Raw genomic sequence first — 22,540 nt, forward strand, 5'->3', positions numbered from 1 at the left:
CCTCATAAAGCAACCCCAAAGCCAGAAAAAACGCATCCACATTGAGCAACGCAGGATCCCCGGGTGCCAATGCAAATGCCCAGTCTTGAGGGTCACCCCGCAGCAAGGAAATTACTATCCTAACCAGCTGTGCGGGATCTCCAGCGGAGCGAGATCTCAGGGAAAGAAATAATTTACAATTATTTTTGAAATTCAGGAAACGAGATCTATCCCCGGAGAAAAATTCTGGTATAGGAATTCTAGGTTCAGATATAGGAGCATGAATAACAAAATCCTGTAAATTTTGAACCTTCGTAGCAAGATTATTCAAACCTGTAGCCAAACTCTGAGGATCCATTTTAATCAGGTGAGATCAGAGCCATTCAAGGATTAGAAGGAGAGAGAGAGACAAAGGCTGCAATTAGAGCAGAAATGCAACTAAGTCAACTATAGAGCAAGCTCAGAGGAAAAAAAAAAAATAAATCTGCAGACTTCTTTTTCTCTCCTTTCTTCTGCCAACGGTTTTAACACTGGTCCGGCCATACTGTCATGGTTCCCAATGGCAAGGGAACGTCAGAGAACAGAAATAACAGAACAGCTCTTGGGTGATGGAATCTCGAGCTGACCGTGAGCTAAACCTACCACACAACTAACAGTGGCCGGGTGGCATACCTACGTTTTATCCCTAGACGCCTAGCGCCAGCCGGAGGACTAACTAACCCTAATAGAGGAAAAGACAGACCTGGCTTACCTCTAGGGAAATTCCCCCAAAAAGGAGACAGAAGCCCCCCACATATATTGACGGTGAGTTCAGAGGAAAAGACATACGCAGTATGAAGGTAGGTTCAGCAAAGCGAGGTCCGCTTACTAGATAGCAAGAAGATACAATAGGGAACTTCACGGTCAGCTGAAAACCCTATTAAAACACCATCCCGAAATTACTTTAAGACTCATGTGTCAACTCATGACACCGGAGTGGCAATTTCGGCCCACAAGAGCTTCCAGCTACAGAAAAATAACATAACTGTGAACTGGAACAAAAATGCAAAACAAACTTAGGACTAAGAGTCCAACTTAGCTGATAGTAGTCTAGAAGCAGGAACATGCAACAGAAAGGCTCTGGTTACATTGATGGCCGGCACTAGAATAACTGAGCAGCAAGGCTAAATAGGATACACCCATATCCAGATGGAAACAGGTGAACAGAGAAAGTGAAGCACACAAGTCCAGTACCACCAGTGACCACCGGGGGAGCCCAAAAACCAAACTCACAACAGTACCCCCCCCTCAAGGAGGGGGCACCGAACCCTCACAAGAACCACCAGGGCGATCAGGACGAGCCCTATGAAAGGCACGGACCAAATCAGAGGCATGAACATCAGAGGCTGTCACCCAAGAATTATCCTCTTGACCGTAGCCCTTCCACTTGACCAGATACTGAAGTTTCCGTCTGGAAACACGGGAGTCCAAGATCTTCTCCACAACGTACTCCAATTCACCCTCAACCAACACCGGAGCGGGAGGCTCAACGGAAGGCACAACCGGTACCTCATACCTGCGCAATAATGACCGATGGAAGACATTATGGATAGAAAAAGATGCTGGGAGGTCCAATCGAAAGGACACGGGGTTAAGAATCTCCAAAATCTTATATGGGCCGATGAACCGAGGCTTAAACTTAGGAGAAGAAACCCTCATAGGGACAAAACGAGAAGACAACCACACCAAGTCCCCAACACGAAGTCGAGGACCAACACGACGACGGCGGTTAGCAAAATGCCGAGTCTTCTCCTGGGACAACTCCAAATTGTCCACCACCTGTCACCAAATCCGATGCAACCTATCCACCACAGTATCCACTCATCCCCCTGCTTAATTCGCACCAAATTATACGCCCCACGGAGATCAATCTTAGAGAACCACTTAGCCCCTTTTATTCGAGCAAACAAATCAGTCAGCAGTGGCAGAGGATACTGATATTTGACTGTAATTTTATTCAAGAGTCGATAATCAATACACGGCCTCAAAGAGCCATCTTTTTTAGATACAAAGAAAAAACCGGCTCCTAAGGGAGATGAAGAAGGACGAATATGTCCCTTTTCCAGGGACTCCTTAATATATTCTCGCATAGCAGCATGTTCAGGTACAGATAGATTAAATAAACGACCCTTTGGAAATTTACTGCCCGGAATCAGATCTATGGTACAATCGCAATCTCTGTGAGGAGGTAGTGAACCAAGCTTAGGCTCCTCAAAAACATCACGATAATCAGATAAAAATTCCGGAATCTCAGAGGGAATAGATGACGAAATGGAAACCAAAGGTACGTCCCCATGAGCCCCCTGACATCCCCAGCTTAACACAGACATTGCTTTCCAGTCAAGGACTGGGTTATGAGATTGTAACCATGGTAATCCGAGCACCAAAACGTCATGTAGATTGTACAACACAAGGAAGCGAATCATCTCCTGATGGTCTGGAATCATACGCATAGTCACTTGTGTCCAGTATTGTGGTTTATTACTAGCCAATGGTGTAGAGTCAATACCCTTCAGAGGTATAGGAACTTCCAGAGGCTCTAGATCAAACCCACAGCGCCTGGCAAAGGACCAATCCATTAGACTCAAAGCGGCGCCAGAGTCGACATATGCATCCGCGGTAATTGACGATAATGAACAAATCAAGGTCACAGACAGAATAAACTTAGACTGTAAAGTGCCAATTGAAATAGACTTATCAACCTTTTTTGTACGTTTAGAGCATGCTGATATAACATGAGTTGAATCACCACAATAGAAGCACAACCCATTTTTTCGCCTAAAATTCTGCCGTTCGCTTCTGGACAGAATTCTATCACATTGCATATTTTCTGGAGCCTTCTCAGAAGACACCGCCAAATGGTGCACAGGTTTGCGCTCCCGCAAACGCCGATCAATCTGAATAGCCATTGTCATGGACTCATTCAGACCTGTAGGTGCAGGGAACCCCACCATAACATCTTTAATGGCATCAGAGAGACCCTCTCTGAAATTCGCCGCCAGGGCGCACTCATTCCACTGAGTAAGCACAGACCATTTACGAAATTTTTGGCAGTATATTTCAGCTTCATCTTGCCCTTGAGATAGGGCCATCAAGGCTTTTTCAGCCTGAATCTCTAAGTTAGGTTCCTCATAAAGCAACCCCAAAGCCAGAAAAAACGCATCCACATTGAGCAACGCAGGATCCCCGGGTGCCAATGCAAATGCCCAGTCTTGAGGGTCACCCCGCAGCAAGGAAATTACTATCCTAACCTGCTGTGCGGGATCTCCAGCGGAGCGAGATCTCAGGGAAAGAAATAATTTACAATTATTTTTGAAATTCAGGAAACGAGATCTATCCCCGGAGAAAAATTCTGGTATAGGAATTCTAGGTTCAGATATAGGAGCATGAATAACAAAATCCTGTAAATTTTGAACCTTCGTAGCAAGATTATTCAAACCTGTAGCCAAACTCTGAGGATCCATTTTAATCAGGTGAGATCAGAGCCATTCAAGGATTAGAAGGAGAGAGAGAGACAAAGGCTGCAATTAGAGCAGAAATGCAACTAAGTCAACTATAGAGCAAGCTCAGAGGAAAAAAAAAAAAAAATCTGCAGACTTCTTTTTCTCTCCTTTCTTCTGCCAACGGTTTTAACACTGGTCCGGCCATACTGTCATGGTTCCCAATGGCAAGGGAACGTCAGAGAACAGAAATAACAGAACAGCTCTTGGGTGATGGAATCTCGAGCTGACCGTGAGCTAAACCTACCACACAACTAACAGTGGCCGGGTGGCATACCTACATTTTATCCCTAGACGCCTAGCGCCAGCCGGAGGACTAACTAACCCTAATAGAGGAAAAGACAGACCTGGCTTACCTCTAGGGAAATTCCCCCAAAAAGGAGACAGAAGCCCCCCACATATATTGACGGTGAGTTCAGAGGAAAAGACATACGCAGTATGAAGGTAGGTTCAGCAAAGCGAGGTCCGCTTACTAGATAGCAAGAAGATACAATAGGGAACTTCACGGTCAGCTGAAAACCCTATTAAAACACCATCCCGAAATTACTTTAAGACTCATGTGTCAACTCATGACACCGGAGTGGCAATTTCGGCCCACAAGAGCTTCCAGCTACAGAAAAATAACATAACTGTGAACTGGAACAAAAATGCAAAACAAACTTAGGACTAAGAGTCCAACTTAGCTGATAGTAGTCTAGAAGCAGGAACATGCAACAGAAAGGCTCTGGTTACATTGATGGCCGGCACTAGAATAACTGAGCAGCAAGGCTAAATAGGATACACCCATATCCAGATGGAAACAGGTGAACAGAGAAAGTGAAGCACACAAGTCCAGTACCACCAGTGACCACCGGGGGAGCCCAAAAACCAAACTCACAACAGTTTTCTGTTTCAGAACAGGGGTCTCAATTCAGCTACTGTCCATGCTCTGTCTGTTTAGAAGTATTCAGACTTGGCCCTTAATTGCTTAAATCAGAACGCTCTTTCATAATTATGGTTGAAAGGAGACATATGTTTATCGAGTTCATCCTTAGACATAATATACTAGCAATCCCAAATTTTTTTTAGAAAAATCCAATATGGTAAATGCTAATTTCTTCATGTTGGGGGAAAAGATCCTTACTCACTCCACATATGGAAATCGGATTAGTTCCCTTGATCAAGGCTGAGCGATCCCAAGTTTGATAGCTTGTCCTGGTTACCCAAAAAAATGTTTTGACATCGTATGTCTGCACTAATGACTAGTATAGAGGCAGATATAAACAGAGCGTGTCTCTTGTGGGGAAGTGTTCTTCCTACTAGCCGCTGAGTTTTACCAAGGTCCTGTGTTAGGAGCATGCCGCAGATATAACAAATCAGTTCATGATTTTTCTTCCTATACTGTATATATGTTTATGGCATGACTGACTGTAACGACATTTATTTGAATGACTTTCATCAATTCCAGAGTCTTGACTCCCTGTGTCGTTAACATTGGCACCACAGGATTGATGATCCACACTTCCCTATCGGATGGTATGATGATGGACCCAGCGTTAATAAAGGCAGGGAATGTTATCTGCCAGACTACATTTTTCCTTAGTTTCAATAAGATACCACCCATCATACCACATCACCTCATACTTGAGGCTTAGAGATTTAAGGATTCTGAAAAGACATCCATGGGCTTCTGACTGTGCAATGTGCAAGCATCCCAAGGCTCTTTCCATTAATCCTTTTACCAAAACTTATTGGTTTGATCTTCCAGCAATCCAGGGCATTTGTCCTGCAGGAGTCCTTGTGCTTTGATAAGTTGGTCGTTAACCAAGGATTAGTTTGAGCGCGGGAGGGCCGGTGAAAGAACAGTCCTGTGTTGTTAAGCACATACAAGTTTATTATTGAACTGCAAAAGTCCTCATCTTGTTGCTGGCAGTGTCTATCAACTTACTTTTGCTGTGCAATAACAGGTGTTTAAGGTATAGTATATGTTTGAGGTGTTTATAAGTATCGTTCATCTAACAATTAGTAGAGTTCATTGGGGTACACCAGGGGAATGTCCTCACTCTCTCAGTTTCTGCTGTATACTTTGTCTACCACAATTATGCACTGAATATTTGGCATTATAGACTAACTACGGGGATTTATCTTTGCAGATTTTAATAACTGTCTATATTTTCTTCTGATCTTACAGTTCAGTTACTATTTCTAATCTAGTTTTTGCCCGTGATTTTGGTCCTTTAGGGCTTCTGGTGCTATTTCTCTGGTACTACTCCTGGTGTGCTGTCCAGATGCACATACTGAAAAAGGGGAATTAGACCCACTGGTAATTCAATTGCCAGGTAGTCCCCGAGGATAGCACCCTTATTTCCCCTCCATTATGTTTATCTTTAGGCTTGCACAAGATAGATCTTCATTAAGTCAACATGGCTCGAGATCGAGCTGGGACCATTATGGACCATTTGCATCCATCCTTCTGTGGCACTTGAGGTTGGAGGTGGAAGGGGCCTTTTAACTTCATATGCATGTAAATCACAGAACATCAAACCTTGGCCGATGCAGTCAAGTGATAGCAAAGTAATGTATTTATGCAGTATTTAGTCAACCAAAACGGTTTCCAAACTAAAAATGCCGTAACTATCTTTATCGTAACTGTGAATAATGAAAAGGCTCATACAATACCTGACAGCCAAGTGCTTGAGTGAGGATATGTGCTTCCTCCATCCAGAGACAATTCAAAAGGAATACGCCCTGTTTCATACAGCAATGGTGACACACAATGCGCACTACCATGTGCATCCACATAACCATTGACATTGATCTCATTATTAAATCTAAAAAAAAAGTGACGTAATTTTTAATGTTATAAGAACCTAATTTAAGTTATAACAGTTTTATTGATTGGTTTATATGATATAGGAACATATTTATGTAAAAGAAAGGTACACCCAAAGTGTAAACAGAGCAACATTCTCTCCAAGCTGTGCACTCAGGATATAAGTAAAAAAATGCCATATCATGTGCTCACTGATCTTAACAGAATGCTGTTATAACCCTTACCTTACAGGGCCTCCAACTATCACCTATAGTTTGACATTCTCTTATGGGCCAAAGAGACCTTTTGCTGCCCTCCTGGTTCCAGAGCCAGGTGCAACTGCAACCCCTGTACCCTTTATATTTATGCCCCTGCCTTAACCTAAATCCATCTGAATGCCACTGTTTGCCATTTTATAACATTAGAATTTGGGATATCTGAAAAACATGTGATAATCACATGTCTTAAAGTTTTAGATTGAAGTAAAACAATGTTTCAAGATGCATAGGCATCTAGAAGATCAGTTTCAATGGACAATTTGCCAAAAGTTTAGTTTAGATGGAATGATCAAATGATTAGTTATTATTTTTAATTATTATATATCAAATACATACAGCTCTGGCAAAAATTAGGAGACCACTGCAAAATGTTCAGTTTGTCTGATTTTTCTCTTTATAGGTATATTTTTGAGTAAAATGTAAACTGTTCTTTTAGTGTATAAACTTCTGACAACATGTCTCCAAATTTTCAAGCAATAATTTTTGTATTTTTTTTTCTGACAAAGAAAAATGGTAAACATTTAAAAAGCAAAAACAGTGCTTTCAGACCTCAAATAATGCAAAGAAAACAAGGTCATAATCATTTACAAACAACAATACTAATGTTGTAACTCAGGAAGAGTACAGAAATCAATATTTTGTGGAATAACCATGATTTTTAATCACAGCTTTCATGCGTCTTGGCATGCTTTCCTCCAGTTTTTCACACTGTTTCTGGCGCAAAAATTTAAGCAGTTCTTCTATATGTATATATATACTGCTCAAAAAAAATAAAGGAAACACTATAATCCCACATTCTAGATATCATTGAATTAAATGATCAATGTAAATCAAAATTAATATCCCATGGAGGTCTGAATTTGGAATGATACTCAAAATCAAGGTGGAAAATCAAATTACATGCTAATCCAACTTCAGAGGAAATTCCCCAAGACAAGGAAATGATGCTCAGTACTGTGTGTGACCACCGAGTGCCTGTATGACCTCTCTACAATGCCTGGGCATGCTTCTGATGAGGCGGCAGATGGTCTCCTGAGGGATCTCCTCTCAGACCTGGACTAAAGCATCCAACAACTCCTGGACAGTCTGTGGTGCAACGTGACGTTGGTGGATGGTGCGAGACATGATGTCCCAGATGTGTTCAATCAGATTCAGGTCTGGGAAATGGGCGGGCCAGTCCATAGCTTCAATGCCTTCATCTTGCAGGATCTGCTGACACATTCCAGCCACATGAGGTCTGGCATTGTCCTACATTAGGAGCAACCCAGGGCCAACTGCACCAGCATATGGTCTCACAAGGGGTCTGAGTATCTCATCTCGGTACCTAATGGCAGTCAGGCTACCTCTGGCAAGCACATGGAGGGCTGTGCAGCCCTCCAAAGAAATGCCACCCCACACCATTACTGACCCACTGCCAAACCGGTCATGCTAAAGAATGTTGCAGGCAGCAGATCGCTCTCCATGGCGTCTCCAGACTCTGTCACATCTGTCACATGTGCTCAGTGTGAACCTGCTTTCCTCTGTGAAGAGCACAGGGCGCTAGTGGCAAATTTGCCAATCCTGGTGTTCTGTGGCAAATGTCAAGCGTCCTGCACGATATTGGACTGTGAGCACAGCCCCCATCTGTGGATGTCGGGCACTCACACCATCCTCATGGAGTTGGTTTCTGACCGTTTGTGCAGACACATGCACATTTGTGGCCTGCTGGAGGTAATTTTGCAGGGCTCTGGCAGTGCTTCTCCTGTTCCTCTTTGCAAAAAAGGCTGAGGTAGCGGTCCTGCTGTTGGGTTGTTGCCCTCCTATGGCCCCCTCCATGTCTCCTGGTATACTAGCCTGTCTCCAGGTAGCACCTCCAGCCTCTGGACACTACGCTGACAGACACAGCAAACCTTCTTGCCACAGCTCACATTGATGTGCCATCCTGAATGAGCTACCTGAGCCACTTGTGTGGGTTCTAGAGTCCGTCTCATGCTACCACCAGTGTGAAAGCATAACCAACATTCAAAAGTGACCAAAATATCAGCCAGAAAGCATTAGTACGGAGATGTGGTCTATGGTCTCCAGGTGCAGAACCACTCCTTTATTGAGTGTGTCTTGATAATTGCCAATAATTTCCATCTGTTGGCTATTCCATTTGCACAACAGCATGTGAAATTTATTGTCACACAGTGTTGCTTCCTAAGTGGACAATTTGATTTCACAAAAGTTTGATTTACTTGGAGTTATATTCTGTTGTCTACGTGTTCCGTTTATTTTGTTGAGCAGTGTATATACACTCACCGGCCACTTTATTAGGTACACCATGCTAGTAACGGGTTGGACCCCCTTTTGCCTTCAGAACTGCCTCAATTCTTCGTGGCATAGATTCAACAAGGTGCTGGAAGCATTCCTCAGAGATTTTGGTCCATATTGACATGATGGCATCACACAGTTGCCGCAGATTTGTCGGCTGCACATCCCAAAGATGCTCCATACAAGGCAGGATGGATCCATGCTTTCATGTTGTTTACGCCAAATTCTGACCCTACCATCCGAATGTCGCAGCAGAAATCGAGACTCATCAGACCAAGCAACGTTTTTCCAATCTTCTACTGTCCAATTTCGATGAGCTTGTACAAATTGTAGCCTCAGTTTCCTGTTCTTAGCTGAAAGGAGTGGTACCCGGTGTGGTCTTCTGCTGCTGTAGCCCATCTGCCTCAAAGTTCGACGCACTGTGCGTTCAGAGATGCTCTTAGGCCTACCTTGGTTGTAACGGGTGGCGATTTGAGTCACTGTTGCCTTTCTATCAGCTCGAACCAGTCTGCCCATTCTCCTCTGACCTCTGGCATCAACAAGGCATTTCCGCCCACAAAACTGCCGCTCACTGGATTTTTTTTCTTTTTCGGACCATTCTCTGTAAACCCTAGAGATGGTTGTGCGTGAAAATCCCAGTAGATCAGCAGTTTCTGAAATACTCAGACCAGCCCTTCTGGCACCAACAACCATGCCACGTTCAAAGGCACTCAAATCACCTTTCTTCCCCATACTGATGCTCGGTTTGAACTGCAGGAGATTGTCTTGACCATGTCTACATGCCTAAATGCACTGAGTTGCCGCCATGTGATTGGCTGATTAGAAATTAAGTGTTAACAAGAAGTTGGACAGGTGTACCTAATAAAGTGACCGGTGAGTGTATATGCCCACACATGCAGGATTGATAGATATATAGATAGATATCTCTCCCTATGTGAATATATCTATCTATCTATCAATCTATATACAGTATATATACTGTATGTACAGTGGATATGGAAAGTAATCAGACCTCTTTAAATTTTTCACTCTTTTTTATTGCAGCCATTTGGTGAATGCAAAAAAGTTCATTTTTTTCTCATTAATGTACACTCTGCCCCCCATCTTGACTGAAAAAAACCCAGAAAGGTAGAAATTGTTGCAAATTTAATAAAAAAGAAAAACTGAAATATTACATGGTCATAATTATTCAGACCCTTTGCTCAGACACAAATATTTAAGTCACATGCCGTCCATTTCCTTGTGATCCTCCTTGAGATGGTTCTACTCCTTCATTGGAGTCCAGCTGTGTTTAATTAAACTGAAAGGACTTGATTTGGAAAGGCACACACCTGTTTATATAAGAAATCACAGCTCACAGTGCATGTCGGACCAATTGAGAATCATGAGGTCAAAGGAACTGGCCAAGGAGCTCAGAAGCAGAATTGTGCCAAGTCACAGATATGGCCAATGTTAAAACAGAATTTCTGCAGTACTCAAGGTTCCTAAGAGCACAGTGGCCTCCATAATCCTTAAATGGAAGAAGTTTGAGACCACCAGAAGTCTTCCTAGACCTGGCCGTCCAACCAAACTGAGCAATCGTGGGAGAAGAACCTTGGTGAGAGTGGTAAAGAAGAACCCCAAGATCACTGTGGCCGACCTGCAGAGATGCAGTAGGGATATGGGAGAAAGTTTCACAAAGTCAACTATCACTGCAACCCTCCACCAGTCGGGCCTTTATGGCAGAGTGGCCCCACGAAAGCCTCTCTTCAGTGCAAGACATATGAAAGCCCGCATAGAGTTTGCTAAAAAACACAAGAAGGACTCCCAGACTATGAGAAATAAGATTCTCTGGTCTGATGAGACAAGTTGTTAGGACTAGCAGAATGCACTGAGTAAATATAGATGTTTATTATAATTGGTGTGTTCGCAGCCCGGGGTCCACCGTGCAGAAGGGACCTGCTGCTAGTGAATGGTGGCACTGTTTGGTGGTATAGAATAGCTCTGTTACTTCACAGAGTAGCCGTGAAAGGAAGCACTGCGCCCTGTTAGCCTCACAGGAGCACAAGCTTACTGACGAACTGATAGCAGTCGGTGGTTATGCAAACACGCAATCTCCTCACCGGAGGTGCCGGTATTCTAGAGGCTTATTTCAGCCGGGTCCCTGAATACATTTATACAATCTCCTCACCGGAGGTGCCGGTATTCTAGGGGCTTATTTCAGCCGGGTCCCTGAATACATTCACACATAACCACACTGGCACAAAGCACATACTTGGATTGATACTAGCGCATGGCCTTGCGGCCATGCGAACCTTTTATAGCTGCAGCAAGTACAGGACCTTCCTAGAAGGACCAATGAGAGGCTGCCACAGAGCCTGAGCACCTTCAGGACCTTCCAGGAGAACCAATGGGTTTTGCTGCAGTATCTAAGCATGTGACCCTCGATCTCCAATGAGAGATCTTACCCTGGGCATGCTCAGAAGGGGAAAAGCAGGACTTAGTCCCAAAAGCATCTGCTCGCCGCTGCCCAGCACTGGCTTCAATGGCAGAAGCTGAAAAAGCAGCAGTAACCCTTTGCACAGAGTCAGAATGAGCAAGACGCTGGGATCGACGTCTCCGCTGAGCAGGCTCCAATGTGGCAGAAGAAGAATGGGAGACCGCAGCGGAGATGGCCTGAGATTCCCCCTGTGCAGAGGTGGGAACTCGACCTCTAACACAAGGATATACCTTTTTGGTGATAATTCTAAGCGGTATGTGTGGGGGAAACCAGGCACTGCTCATCACCTGCCCAATACAATCTCAACAGTGAAACATGGTGATGGCAGCATCATGCTATGGGGTTGTTTTCAGCTGCAGGGACAGGACGACTGGTTGTCAGTGAAGGAAACATGAATGTGGCCAAGTACAGAGATATCCTAGATGAAAACCTCTTCCAGAGTGCTCTGGACCTCAGACTTGGCCTAAGGTTCACCTTCCAACAAGAAAATGACCCTAAGCACACAGCTAAAATAACAAAGGAGTGGCTTCAGAACATCTCTGTGACCATTCCTGACTGGCCCAGCCAGAGCCCTGACGTAAACCCAATTGAGCAGCTCTGAGAGACCTGAAAATGCCTGTCCAACAACGTTCATCATCCAACCTGACGGTACTGGAGAGGATCTGCAAGGAAGAATGGCAGAAAATCCCCAAATCCTGGTGTGAAAAACTTGTTGCATCATTCCCAAGAAGGCTCATTAGCTCAAAAGGGTGCTTTTTCTCAATACTGAGCAAAGAGTCTGAATACTTCTGACCATGTGATATTTCAGTTTTTCTTATTAATAAATTTGCAAAAATTACTACATTTCTGGGGTTTTTTCAGTCAAGATGGGGTGCAGAGTATACATTAATGAGAAAAAAATGAACTTTTTTTAATTTACCAAATGGCTGTAATGAAACAAAGAGTGAAAAATTTAAAGGGGTCTGAATACTTTCCGTACCCACTGTATATACAGTATAAAGTATACCGTATATACTCGAGTATAAGCTGAGATTTTCAGCCCACTTTTTTAGGCTGAAAGTGCCCCTCTCGGCTTATACTCGAGTCATTGTTCCTAGGGGGTCGTGCGGGAGGAGGACATACTCACTTGCTCCTGGCGCGTCTCTACATCTCCGATGGTCTCCAGGCGCCGGCAGCTCTTCCAGCTTTGAGCAGTCACATGGTACCGCTCATTACAGTAATGAATATGGACACGACTTTGCTCCTATAGGGGTGGAGCCGCATATTCATACTAGTGACCGCTCAAAGCCGGAGAGTCCATCAGATAAGCTGCCAGGGACCGCATCAGGAGAAAGTGAGTATAATGGGGAGGGGGAGCATGGAGATATTCACCTCTCCTTGTTCCACTGCCGGGCACCATCTTCATCATCATCTGCCTGTGACACTCAGGTCAGAGGACGCGATGACGTGGTTAGTGCGCGCCCTCTGCCTGAGCGTCAGTGCGAGGATGGGAAAGACACAGCGGCGCCCGAGTCTATATTTACTCAGTGCGTTCTGCTAGTCCGAGTGTGGAACGGGGAAAGGTGGCAAGTGCCGGGGTGAATATGTCTCTTTTTTTTTTTTTAATCGCAGCAACAGCATATGGGGCATAATAGTCTATGAAGCATCTTATGTGGCCATAATCAGCATTTGTGGAGCATTATATGGGGCAAATATCTGAATGGAGCATCTTATGGGGCCATAATCAGCATTTGTGCAGCAATATATGGGGCATAATAGTCTATGGAGCATCTTATGGGGCCATAATCAACATTTGTGGAGCATTATACGGGTCAAATGTGTCTATGGAGCATCTTATGGGGCCATAATCAGCATTTGTGCAGCATGATATGAGGCAAATGTCTGTATGGAGCATCTTATGGGGCCATAATCAGCATTTGTGCAGCATTATATGGGGCATATGTCTGTATGGAGCATCTTATGGGACCATAATCAACATTTGTGCAGCATTGTATGGGGCAAATGTCTCTATGGAGCATCTTATGAGGTCATAATCAGCATTTGTGCAGCATGATATGAGGCAAATGTCTGTATGCAGCATCTTATGGGGCCATAATCAGCATTTGTGCAGCATTATATGGGGCAAATGTCTGTATGGAGCATCTTATGGGGCCATAATCAACATTTGTGCAGCATTATATGGGGCATATTTTAGTATGGAGCATCTTATGGGGCCCATCATGAACTGTATGGAGCATTATATGGGGCTCCTGATTCAATATGGATATTCAAAATCACTTAACCTACTGATGTCTCAATTAATTTTACTTTTATTGGTATCTTTTTTTTTTTTACATTTATCGGTAGCTGCTGCATTTTCCACCCTAGGCTTATACTCGAGTCATTAAGTTTTCCCAGTTTTTTGTGGCAAAATTAGGGGTCTCGGCTTATACTCGGGCCTGCTTATACTGTAGTATGTACGGTAGATTTGACTTTTTTGTTAAATATAAGATTTTGCCATCAATCTCCTAATGCCAAATGTACAGTGTATGACTTTCTAAATAAAGTGTGTTCATAGTACATAGATGTGTTGGGTATTGTTACATATACTGCAGGAATCATTAAGCAGATGATGGATAACAGCATTTATTAGCAGTAGACTCCATATTCTTTGTGTCGCATACCTGCATTTCACTACTGATCTGGTGTTAAAGGTCACATTCACAATAACAAAATCTCTTCCTCCCATCAGCAAACCAGAATCCGGAGCGATACGGACACAGAAGTGGCTGTAGTCTGGACAGCAGTTGGCAAGTTTCTCACAGGTTGCATAACAGGAGCACTCGTCTAGGACTTGCCCACACTGACTTGAACAGGATCTGGATCCTACACAAACCAAATATTTTACTGTATGACAGATTATAACAAATTGTATTACAAACATTTACTGAAATGTAAATTATTTATCAAATGTTAAAATTCCAGGGGTGGCACTAGTGAGAAACATAGAGTATATGGTATGTGTAGGAAAACCAGGCATCAGGCCTGCTGCAATAATACAGTAGTATAAATTGTACAGTAACAGCATAACAGTCTTGCAACATGTTGCAAACACTTTATTATCAAGTAAATACTGTACAGTGCATGTAGAATTTGCTGCCATATTGTACACATTTCTATTGCTACCATAGAGTGGGCAAATATCACATCCAACAGCATCAACAGTAAGAGTGGTGCAATGAATGCTTCAAGCTCATGCAGAAGACTATCTCATTGCCAGGAGATAACCTTCTAGAAACTTGCAGGAAAGGAAAGTGATGTGAGAAAAGGAAAAAGATGTTGCTGAGCAATGTTGCATGGATCAGAAAAAGTAGAAAATGCAGTCTAATGACGCCTAACAAGAAAAAACAATGTTTAAAAGCGCAATTATATTTTCAACCATCTTTTCAGAATAAACTACCTTGTATGTACATGGGGAATACTGTTATTGATGTCCATTTTTTAACTTGTATTCAGCATTTTCACCAGTTTTGCCCTCTGCAATCTCTTAATTTGCAACTGACTGTGCTGTTGGGTGAAGACTGCTGCTATAAAGTCTTTCATTCACATCACAGTAATTCCGGCTTTATTTTTTTGCTTTGATAGCTTACAGACAGAAGCAAGCGCATGGAGTAAATAATTCAGCAGTAATGAACAGTGTTGATGTGAATCCAGCTCTGAGGTGTTGCAAACTACTTTTTGGAAAGCTTAGCACTATCTTTCTGTCTCTCTGTCACAGGGTCCTTCTCCGGTACCACATAGTCAACAGAGCTAGAGTATAGTAAACAATTCCAATACCTTTATTTAGGCAAAAATACAAAAGGTCCATATACGATCCACCACACAAAGGATAAAATAGTCCAGAACATGAATGCAGTTCAGTAACAGGATAAAAGTCTTCTTTCTCTCTGAGATGCAGTGAACACATCATCATTCCACACAGGACTGATCTGTGTCTCACCTCCCTGATATTTTAAAGGTACCTTCACACTAAGCGACTTTGCAGCGAGAACGACGACGATCCGTGACGTTGCAGTGTCCTGGATAGCGATCTCGTTGTGTTTGACACGCAGCAGCGATCTGGATCCCGCTGTGATATTGCTGGTCGGAGCTAGAAGTCCAGAACTTTATTTCGTCGCTTGATCACCCGCTGTCATCGCTGTATCGGCGTGTGTGATGCCGATCCAGCGATGTGTTCACTTGTAACCAGGGTAAAAATCGGGTTACTAAGCGCAGGGCCGCGCTTAGTAACCCGATATTTACCCTGGTTACCATTGTAAAAGTTAAAAAAAAAACAGTACATACTCACCTTCTGATGTCTGTCACATCCCCCGGCGTCCACAGGGTTACGCGCTGCTGCCAAGAACTTCCTGCACTGAATGTGTCAGCGCCGGCAGTAAAGCAGAGCGTAAAGCAGACCATTTCAACAATGCCGAAGTCGTTCCCCTGATCGTTGGTTACTGGAGAGAGCTGTCTGTGTGACAGCTCCCCAGCGACCTAAACAGCGACGCTGCAGCGATCGGCTCGTTGTCTATATCGCTGCAGCGTCGCTGAGTGTGATGGTACCTTAAGTGTCCCTCCTTGTTCACAGGTCAGAAGGGGGAAGGTTTCAGGGGCTCATTGCTTCAACAAGCTAGGTCAACATGTCATTAGCATACAATACAGTACTGTGGGAGCTGATATCAGATGGCAGAAACAGCCATTCATCAATTAGTAAATAACTCCTTCTACAAGAGAACACCATGAAAATATGTAAAATAGAAATATACACAAAATGATACCCACATAGCATATCACACCATCACACTCTCCAATTGCTTGTCTACTCCTCCTCAACCCTCCTCTCTCCATAGCATATAATAGGGGGTATAACCTGATACCTCTCCGTGTTGGTGTCCATCTTGTCTAGATCAAGATAGCATTGAGCTGTCTTTTGTAAGTGGATGGTGAGTTCAGGGGGCTGGGAAGTGGGATAAGTAGTGTATAAGTGGAGAAAGAAGCATATTTTCTGCCAAGATACCTTAAAAAGTTTGTTAGATTTAGCTGTACTTTTGAACTATGCAAATTTTGTTGAAAAAACAGTGCCCATTTAAGTTGTAATTCTCATACCTTTAATACACGTTGTTTCTTCACCAGACCAGTTACCATCAGCCTGGCATATTCTCTGTCCAGATCCAATCATCACAAAACCTTTATTGCAACTTAATATGATGACAGAACCAACTAAGTAATTTGTCCCGTTCTTTGTGCCATTTGCTGGTGGAGCAAGCCAGCCGCATGTGACCACTGTAAAAAGAAAAAATACATCTATAAAATATAGCATGCTAGTTCTTTTCTCCTTATTCATTGCTATCATCTGCTACATGCTGCTAGGATGCATCGGGCAGCTATCTACTCCATTTGCCTCAAAGATTCAGGGGATTATTTCAAATGTAAGAAATGTATGTGTGAAAGCTACACTACCACTCCACCAGCAGGCTATGACTGGGCACTAAACACACAAATACTCAGGCACTGCTTATATAAAGAACCGTTGTGAATAAGCATTGTATAAATGAGGAGATGAGCTACGTTGAGGCAAGAGATTCGGAGGTCACCCCCTTCCCCATCACTCCACCAATTGTAAGTAATAATAACAGCATGATATTTATTTACAAAGATATTTAATAGCAGAATATTTTGGTCTTGTTCCAATAAACAGCACATTCCAAAACAAATAGGAACGTAAAGTGAACCTGTCAGCAGGATTTTGCTAAGTAAACTACAGAAATGGTCAGGTTGGCAGTGTTAAACTGATTAAAATGATACCTGGGATTAAGAATCAATGTTAGAATTTTTCAGTTAATGATATGCTCGTGCTCCGGGGCGGGACTGTAGGCAGAGTCTTATCTTCCTGCTCCAAGCCAGAGAAACCAAGGAATGACCTGACCACAAGCCGCATGAAAAAAGCACAAACATATTCCTCATCATAGAGACAAAGAGAGAAACAGACAGCTCTTGCTTCATGGTGGGCCTTTGGGCAGGTCTCTTCTTGGTTTGTCTGGCTTAGAGCAGGAAGATAAGACTCTGCCTACAGTCCCGCCACAGAGAACAGGCATCTCATTAACCGAAAACCTCTAACAACGATTACACAAGAACCACAAGACAAATTTCTTCACCCCAGGTATCATTTTAATCAGTTTAACACTGAAAACGTGACAATGCCTGTAGTTTACTTAGCAAAATCCTGCTGACAGGTTCACTTTAAGCAGCCTGCTACCTCCTTAAACAGCTTCTTACTATACAGACTCCCAGCCCTGTATATGTAGTATTGTACAGCGCAAACTCCCATTAGAGTTGTGGATATACTGTATATTGGCAGTTTCAAAAGTTTATATACAGGTGGTGGATGCATAGATGCTGCAAAGAAAAATCTATTTAAAGGGGTTAACCTATGAGGACATGGAGGAGTGGAGCCGGACTGACCAGAGGAATGCATGTTCCTTCGCAATGCCTGACAGGACTGCTGCTCTGACAGGACCTCTGTCTTGTACTTCACCAGTCCAGTCCTGAAATCTCGGGTAGTGTGTGATTGATGTAAGCTGCCATCATGGAATCCTGATAACGGGCAGTAGATAAACAATACCTTTTTGCTAAATGAAGGTATATAGAAAAATACTTAATATTTAAATGTGTATTATTTATTTTATTCATTTATTTTAGCACATTTTTCGGAGAAACTTTTTAAGAAGCTGAATCGGGGCCAGCTTCGGTAACCAGAAACCTAAGTAAATTGCAAGCGATTGAAATATTATGGGAATTATTAGTATAATTACTGGGTGGAACTTCTTTATGGCTGGTCCAGCCATAACTAAGGGAAAAGCTACCGTATATACTCGAGTATAAGCCGACCCCCCTAATTTTGCCACAAAAAACTGGGAAAACTTAATGACTCGAGTATAAGCCTAGGGTGGGAAATGCAGCAGCTACCGGTAAATGTCAAAAGTAAAAATAGATACCAATAAAAGTAAAATTAATTGAGACATCAGTAGGTTGTGTTTTTGAATATCCATATTGAATCAGGAGCCCCATATAATGCTCCATAAAGTTTATGATGGCCCCATAAGATGCTCCATATTAAAATATGCCCCATATAATCCTGCATAAAGGTTAATAATGGCCCCATAAGATGCTCCATAGACACATTTGCCCAATATAATGCTGCACAAATGCTGATTATGGCCCCATAAGATGCTCCATAAAGATATTTGCCCCATATAGTGCCGCACAAACCTTGATTATGGCCCCATAAGATGCTCCATACAGACACTTGCCCCATATACCGTAATGCTCCACAAATGTTAATTATGGCCCCATACAGACACTTGCCCCATATAGTGCTGCACAAATGTTATGGCCCCATACAGACACTTGCCCCATATAGTGCTGCACAAATGTTATGGCCCCATACAGACACATTTGCCCCATTATAGTGATGCACAAACGTTATGGCCCCACAAGATGCTCCATACAAACACTTGCCCTATTTGCTGTTGCTGCGATAAAAAAAAAATCACATACTCACCTCTCTGTCGATCAGTCCCCCTGCACCTTCAATATTCACCTGCTCCTCGTTCCGGCGCCGCTCCATCTTCAGCGTCTTCTGCACTGACATTCAGGCAGAGGGCACGCACTAACCACGTCATCGCGCCCTCTGACCTGAGCGTCACTGCAGAAGACGCTGAAGACAGAGCGGCGCCGGAAACAGGGGCAGGTGAATATCGCGCAGCGCTGTGCTCCCCTCCCTGTAGTCCCTACTTCCTCGGTGCCGCAGATTCTCCCTGTACTGAGCGGTCACCGTTACCGCTCATTACAGTAATGAATATGCAGCTCCACCCCTATGGGAGGTGGAGCCGCATATTTATTACTGTAATGAGCGGTACCATGTGACCGTTCAGTACAGGAAGAAACTGCCGGTACCGGGGAAGCAGGGACCTGCAGGGACTGCGCCTGGAGTAGGTAAATATAATTAGACAGCTCCCCCTCCCCTGCCAACCCCTGGGTATGACTCGAGTATAAGCCGAGAGGGGGACTTTCAGCCAAAAAAAATGGGCTGAAAATCTCGGTTTATACTCGAGTATATACAGCAATCTCTTATTGGGTAAATATGTGCAGAAAATGGACATAACAAATAAAAAAAAAATAAAAGAAAGTTTTTTTTACCAGGTTGAAGGCTGTTCACCAATGCTTCGTGACTGCTATACGAGATCTTAGTAGCATTACCAATTATCAAACTATTTGTTGTTAAGACGTCAAATCTGCAGAAGATATCTTCACCACACAGGTTTTTGGCTTCTTCAGTCAGAGTAACATTTTTACTTTCATCAACTTCAAATGTGGGAACAAAATCTGGGTCATGTTTTAGTTTATAGCTGCTGATAAGTTCTAGAGAGTCGTACTGAAAAAGTGAGCTTTCTTCTGTCACAGCCCCTGGAGGAGAGAGATGACACATAGCGACATTTTATTAGTGTGTTATTTCAGTTTAACCATTTAAAGACCAAGGCCTTGCAAAGGATTGGCTTCCACAGCAAAATGTTACCTTTATAATAATACATTCAACAAATTAATATATCGTGTTTTATGGCACACACATGGAATATTAATGTGGCTCAAAACCCAAACAGGGATCTCTTCGTTTTTTAAGTTGAATTTAAAAAAAAAAAAGCAAAAATGCAAAATTTCCTTTTGTAATTTAACTTATCTAACAAAATAAACTTTTTACTTAGACAGGTTGTCCATCCTAAAATGAAAAGTCTGTGTCACTCTCTGTGACTGCAGACCTATGAATCCCCCCAGCGCCAGCACTGTGCGCTGCGACGATTCATAGTTCCATAAGTTGAAAAAAGACCTAGGTCCACCAAGTTCAACCTTTCTCCACCAATTGCACATTTTGTCCCTAAATTATCTATAACCCACAATTTTTTATGTATATTGAGGAAATCATCTAGCCCTTTTTTAAAATCTGTATAGTTTCTGCCATTACTACCTCTTGTAGTAGAGTATTCCACATTCTGACTGCTCTAACTGTAAAGAACATTTCCTATTTAGCTGCCGGAACTGCCTTTTTTTCACCCGTAATGAGTGCCCCCTGGTCCTTAGTATGAACCTTGGAAGGAATAAGTCATGTGCCAGTGCTTTGTACTGACCACCACACATATATTTATACATGCAAATACTAGATAAACAAATCACAATGGCGCTATTCACACTGTGCCTGAAGCCAAAGCTGCAGGCAATCTGGCAGATGTGGTGTGTAAAACTGCCTTGAAAACAATAAATGAATGAATGGTGAAAGAAAGATTGCTGCGCTAAGAGGCACTTACAGGTACATGTGTTATCCTGTGGGGGATGGTCAGGCTTGCGTAGTGGTTTGCTGCACAATATCCGAGTGTGTCAGATGAGGGAGCGTCCTCCCAGAGCTGCAGCACCCCGTGGAGACGCTGATGGTCTCAGCGGTTGGCCTCGGCCGATGGCGCCGCTGTAGGAGTAGCGTGGTGAATGGGGGCGTGGCTAACAGTGACGTCACCTGTCCGTGGATGATGGACGTGTGTGGGGGCCAATCCCGACGCGTTTCGAGGGAACCGTCCCTCTTTCTCAAGGTATGGCTCCTACAATGCTGTTGTTCATTTATATGTGTGCACGCCTCTCCTGCTGCTCAATCTATCTGCAACTGACACATTATGCTGGACAGCTCTGAGCAAGCTTGATGTGGTTTTGCCACTCCTGCAGTCCTATAGTTGTCATCTTCCCTCATGGCTCTTTAACATTCCAAAGAGCCAGTTTATACGCATCAGACGAAACTGGACGAGGGATGTGGATTTTGACATAGAATCCCAGGTTTTGCAAAAACAATTTGCCGAAAGAGGGTATGTTCCCCCATTCCTGAAGCAACAGCATTGTAGGAGCCATACCTTGAGAAAGAGGGACGGTTCCCTCGAAACGCGTCGGGTTGGACCCCACACATGTCCGTCATCCACGGACAGGTGACGTCACCGTTTAACCATGCCCCCTGTTCACCACGCTACTCCTACAGCGGCGCCATCAGCCGAGGCCAATCCCTGTAACCATCAGTGTCTCCACGGGGTGCTGCGAGGTGTCTTTTTTCTAAGCTAAACAAGCCCAACTTTTCCAACCTCTCCTCATATGAGAGGCCTTCCATCCTTTGCAATAATCTAGTTGCTGCCTTTGAACTGATTCTAACTTCTGAATATCCTTTTTAAAATGTGGAGCCCAAAACTGGATCCCATATTCTAGATGTGGCCTCACAAGTGATTTCTAAAGAGGTAATAGTACGTTGGGATTGCAGGATTTTATCTCTTTTTTATATACTGTAAATTCTTGTTTGCTTTTCCAGCTGCTGCTTGACTTGAGTACTGCTGCTCAGCTTACTTGTAACCAGAATACATGAGTCCTTCTGTTCTGTAGTCCAGAGTATAGTCCCATTTATTGTACACTGCTCAAAAAAATAAAGGGAACACTAAAATACCACATCCTAGATATCACTAAATGAAATATTCCAGTTGTAAATCTTTATTCATTACATAGTGGAATGTGTTGAGAACAATAAAACCTAAAAATTATCAACGTAAATCATAACTAATATCCCACGGAGGTCTGGAGTTGGAATAATGCTCAAAATCAAAGTGGAAAATCAAATTACAGGCTGATTCAACTTCAGTGGAAATGCCTCAAGACGAGGAAATGATGCTCGGTAGTGTGTTTGGCCTCCACGTGTGTTATGACCTGGTGGTTACGGAGTGGTACTGAGATGACCTGGTGGGTAAAACCAATCATGGACAAGCTCAGAGGAGGTGGAACTCCACAGACAGAAATCACTGATATGACCTAGTGAATACGAAGCAGCACAGAAATGACCTGGTGGGTAAACAAATAATGTACAAGCTCTGAGGAAGTGGTAGCTTTACTGACCGCAATCCCTACTCCTAACACCAACACTAGAAATAGCCGTGGAGCGTTCCTATCTCTGCCTAGACGCCTCTTCACAGCCTAAGAACTAGCTACCCCTGAAGATGGAAACGGAAAACTATCTCGCCTCAGAGAAACCCCCAAAGGAAGATAGCCCCCCACAAATATTGACGGTGAGTGGAGAGGGAAATGACAAACT

General features: G+C 43.3%; 1 protein-coding gene across 2 annotated transcripts in view; it reads right to left on the reverse strand.

Moving 5' to 3' along the window:
* Positions 1–22,540, reverse strand: part of SUSD2 (sushi domain containing 2) — a 354,318-nt gene that overhangs the window by 131,822 nt on the left and 199,956 nt on the right. For both annotated transcript variants that reach the window (XM_077292088.1, XM_077292084.1), the window contains 4 exons: positions 19,579–19,845; positions 16,486–16,662; positions 14,022–14,223; positions 6,177–6,328 (listed from right to left, as the gene is read on the reverse strand). In XM_077292088.1, the coding sequence (XP_077148203.1) occupies positions 6,177–6,328; positions 14,022–14,223; positions 16,486–16,662; positions 19,579–19,845 (798 nt within the window). The remainder of the gene's footprint in view (positions 1–6,176; positions 6,329–14,021; positions 14,224–16,485; positions 16,663–19,578; positions 19,846–22,540) is intronic.

This window comes from Ranitomeya variabilis, chromosome 1, assembly GCF_051348905.1.
Source record: "Ranitomeya variabilis isolate aRanVar5 chromosome 1, aRanVar5.hap1, whole genome shotgun sequence".
Lineage (NCBI taxonomy): Eukaryota > Metazoa > Chordata > Amphibia > Anura > Dendrobatidae > Ranitomeya > Ranitomeya variabilis.